The following is a 4,022-nucleotide window of genomic DNA, read 5'->3' as shown; positions in this document are numbered from 1 at the left end:
CCCAAGTCCCCTCAGGACATGAACCCCCCCCCCAGGCAGCACCAAACTCCATGACAGAGACCCCTCAACCCCCTGAGAGCCCCTGCACAATCAGGCTCCCCCAGTTCCCATCGGGGCCTCCTACTAGCAGACCCCATTCCAGAGACACACAACCCTAATTCCCTCAGGGTCCCCCCATGACAGGTCCCCCCTCAAGCCTTTCTTCCCCCATGACAGCCCCCTCCCCAACCTCCCGTCCCTCCCCCTCCCCAGCCCCTGCGAGGCTCAGGCCGTACCTGACACCACCAACGCCTCGTTGGGCCCCACCGTGTGGCAGTTGCCCATGGTGCCCACACCACCGCCCGCCGCCTCCTCCTCCTCCTCCTCACCGCCCGCTCCCACAACCCCCCGCGGCGCCACGCCACGCCCCCGCGCGGCGCACGTCGCAAGGGGCGACCCGCGGGCGCCGCCATGTTGGGAGGGTCAGCGCTGAGCCCAAGCCGCACCTCCGCGGGGAGGGGTGGGAGACGGGGGCGGAGTGCCCTGTGGGCGCCGCCATCTTGGGAAGGTCGGCGCTGAGGCGCGCCGCACCTCGGGGGCGGGGCTGAGCGTCCTGTGGGCGCCGCCATGTTGGGAGGTGGTTGTGTGGGGCCTGATGGCAGCAGGCTGTGAGGACGTGGTGAGGGGACACACACACACACACCAGAGGGCTGTGCCGCCATTAGCCAGGCTGGACAGGCCAAGAGAGTTGGGCGGAATCATGCTGTTCAACAACGGCAAGTGTAGGGCCCTGCACTGAGGGAGGAATAACCCCAGGCACCGGTGTACAGGTTAGGGGGTAGCGTGCTGGAGAGCAGCTCTGTGGGGAGGGACCCAGGAGTCCTGGTGGGCAATGAGTTGCCCACAAGCCAACAGTGTGCCCTTGTGGGCAAGAAGGCCAGCGGTCTGCTGGGGTGTGTTAAAAAGAGCATGGCCAGCAGGTCGAGAGGTCATAGAGTCATAGAATGGTTTGGGTTGGAAGGGACCTCAAAGATCATCCAGTTCCAACCCCCCTGCCCTGGGCAGGGACACCTCCCACCAGACCAGGTTGCTCAAGGCCCCATCCAGCCTGGCCTTGAACCCCTCCAGGGATGGGGCAGCCACAGCTTCTCTGAGAAACCTGTTCCAGTGTCTCACCATCCTCATAGTAAAAAAATTTCTGAGATCTAATCTGAATCTTTTTTCTTCCAATTTAAAACCGTTTCCCCTTGTCCTATCGTTACCCTTCCTGGCAAAGAGTCCCTCCCCAGCTCTTCTATAGGCACCCTTCAGATATTGAAAGGCCGCTATAAGGTCTCCCCGGAGCCTTCTCTTCTCCAGGCTGAACAATCCCAGCTCCCTCAGCCTGTCCTCATAGGAGAGGTGCTCCATCCCTCTGATCACTGGTGAGGCCGCATCGGGAGCACTGTGTCTGGTCCTTTCCGTGTTGAGGACTCCAAAGCTGTACACAGTACTCCAGGTGGGGTCTCACGAGTGCAGAGTAGAGGGGCAAGTGCAGAATAGAGGGTCATCCCCCCCCCCCATTGCTCTGCCCTGGTGAGGCCGCATCGGGAGCACTGTGTCTGGTGCTGGGCTCCCCAGTTCAAGAAAGACAGGCTACGAAGATGATCGAGGGACTGGAACACCTCTCTAATGAAGTCCCTTCCAACCCCTGCCATTCTGTGCGAGGCAGGGTGTGTGCACCGCAGCGTGCAATGGGCGTGCAAGGCTCCTCCGGACGTGCTCTGCCTCCTCTGGCTCCATTTCCCCACCCAGCCTGACGCAGGCACTGACTGCCGGCTCCCTCCCGTTCACCACCATCACTTTTATTGCATGACAGCAGCAGGGGACGGCGAGGGGCTCTCCCCAGCCCCCACCAGCCCCACCAGCCTCTCGCTGGCCTCCCAGAGCGCCCGGGCCAGCCGGTCGTCGCGGGCTAGTGGCCACGGCTCTTGCAGGCGGCAGTCAGCGAAGTAGCGGCCGCTGAAGCGCTCGAGGCCCTCCTGCGTGGCACAGTACAGGGAGGTCTGGGCACCTTCGTCCGCCTCGCAGAAGAAAAGCCAGACCAGTGGCAGGAAGAATGGCTTCAGCCAGAGCGGCGTGTGGCGGAAGAGCTCCGTGTTGACAAACCCTGGGGAGAAAAGAAGTGGCCACGTTGCACCCTGGCTGCCAGCGGGGAAGGGCCCACACGGGAGCCGGTTGCTTTGCTGCAAGACATGGAAGTGGCCGTGCCAAGGTGGCCTTTGCACGGGCAGCTCTGCTGTGACCTCCCCGGGGGTGCTGCCTGTGCCCCCTCTGGGCTTGTAGCGTGGTTGGTTGTGGGGGTTGGTGGTGCAGGGTGCTCCGTGCAAAACGTAGGCTCTGTGCAAGGTGCACTGTGCACAGGGACACGCCATGCACAAGGATGCATCGTGCAAAGAGACAGACTGTGCACAGGGACACATCGTGCACAGGGACAGTGTGCAAAGGGATGCTCCTGCAAAGGGACGCGCTGTGCACAAGGGATGTTTCATGCACTTTCTTCTGTGCCAAACAGTGCATCGTGCAAAGGGACCCTGTGCAAAGGTTGCTCCGTGCAAAGGGATGCTCCGTGCAGAGGGAGATGCCTTGTAAAGGACACTCCGTGCCAGAGGACATTCCGTGTCCAGGAATTCTCTGTGTAAAGGCTGTGTCGTGCAAAAGCCACGCCGTGCGAAGGTGGCCCCCGTGTGCAGGGCTGCTACTTGCAGAGCACACTCTGTGCAGAGGACACCCCACACAAAGGGACACCCCGTGCAAAGGGATACCCCGTGCAAAGGACACCTCATGCAGAGGACACCCCACTCACACGCTAAGGGTGAGCCCACCCCGTCCCACCCTCCCCAGGTGTGGGTCCCTACCTGGGTGCACGGCGTAGCACGTCACCTGGGTGCCCTCCAGGCGGGTGGCCAGCTCTCGGGCGTGCAGCACGTTGGCCAGCTTGCTGTCGCAGTAGTCCTGGAAGGCTGAGAGCGGCCCCGGGGGTGGGCGACCCAGGGTGTCGGGGTGCAGGCGGCCGGCGCAGTGGGCGCGGGAGGCGACGATGACCACGCGGCTGGGCGCGCAGCTCTGCAGCCGCTCCAGCAGCAGCTGGGTCAGCAAGAAGTGGCCCAGGTGGTTCACCTGGAAGCAGAGGCTGAAGCCATCCTCCGTCGTGCCTCCGGCGCTCACTCCTGCAAAAAGGAGGCAATGGCAGCCCAGAGTGGGTGCCCTGGGGGTGCAGGAGGAACTTGGGGGGGTCTCGGGGCTCACCCGCATTGTTGATGAGGAGGTGCAGGTGGGGTTCCTGGCGCAGGAAGGTGCTGGCGAAGGCTCGCACCGAGCGCAGGCTGGCCAGGTCCAGCTGCATGAACCGCACCTCCGGGTTCCCCGTCTCCTGCGGGGACAGCACAGTTTGGGGCAGGGCCAGGGTGGGGGGCACCCTGCCCAGGAGTGGGGTGTCACCCTGCCTGGGGTGGGGGCTTGATCTGGCCCGGGGGGGAAAGGGGATGGTCTGGGGGCTGGATCTGAGCAGGGTGAGGGGGGGCTGCGGGGTGCCCTGGGGCTGCTGGGTGTTGGGGGTCCTGGGAGCCCATGAAGCCCTCATGATGCAGGGTGCCTGTGTCTCGGGGTACTGGGGGTGTCCTGTCGTGTGCCATGTGGGTCTCCTGGGGGTGCCTGGGGGCTCCCTGAGGGCACCCATGGGGGTGTACTGAGGGTGCTTATGTGATATCTAGGGATGTCCCATTGGGGTGCCCCTGGGGTGCAGCGAGGAGTGCCATGGGGGTGTTCTGGGGGTGCCCATAGGGGTGTCCTGGGGCTGCCCTTGTGATGCCCAGCAATGTCCCATGGGGGTGTCATGGGCAGTGCCCTGGGGGTGCCCAGGAGTGTCCAAGGGGGGGGGGGGGGGGGGGGAGGGGGGGGGGATGATGCTGGACACCCCCAGGATGGAGGACCCATGGATGGGAGCCCCCCAATTTAGGACCCTGCCCCATTGCGTTGGAGTTGGGGGGAGGTCGAGATCATCC

General features: G+C 64.0%; 2 protein-coding genes across 4 annotated transcripts in view; both read right to left on the bottom strand.

The window, feature by feature from the left end:
• FLOT2 (flotillin 2) overlaps nucleotides 1–381 on the bottom strand; it is a 23,575-nt gene extending 23,194 nt beyond the window's left edge. For 2 of the 3 annotated variants that reach the window (XM_014953294.1, XM_014953293.1), the window contains exon 1: nucleotides 276–381. In XM_014953294.1, the coding sequence (XP_014808780.1) occupies nucleotides 276–324 (49 nt within the window). In that variant the 5' untranslated portion in view covers nucleotides 325–381. The remainder of the gene's footprint in view (nucleotides 1–275) is intronic. The other variant, XM_014953300.1, reaches the window with a different exon arrangement.
• Nucleotides 382–1,807: 1,426 nt separating this feature from the next.
• DHRS13 (dehydrogenase/reductase (SDR family) member 13) overlaps nucleotides 1,808–4,022 on the bottom strand; it is a 3,349-nt gene continuing 1,134 nt past the window's right edge. Inside the window, exons 2-4 of the mRNA XM_014953012.1 lie at nucleotides 3,268–3,391; nucleotides 2,877–3,188; nucleotides 1,808–2,128 (exon numbers count right to left, since the gene is read on the bottom strand). Coding sequence (XP_014808498.1) covers nucleotides 1,824–2,128; nucleotides 2,877–3,188; nucleotides 3,268–3,391 — 741 coding nt within the window. The 3' untranslated portion in view covers nucleotides 1,808–1,823. The remainder of the gene's footprint in view (nucleotides 2,129–2,876; nucleotides 3,189–3,267; nucleotides 3,392–4,022) is intronic.

This window comes from Calidris pugnax, unplaced genomic scaffold (genome assembly GCF_001431845.1).
Source record: "Calidris pugnax isolate Ruff unplaced genomic scaffold, ASM143184v1 scaffold133, whole genome shotgun sequence".
NCBI classification, from domain to species: domain Eukaryota; kingdom Metazoa; phylum Chordata; class Aves; order Charadriiformes; family Scolopacidae; genus Calidris; species Calidris pugnax.
The sequence above is the reverse complement of the archived record's forward strand: the minus strand, read 5'-3'. Positions and strand labels throughout refer to the sequence as shown.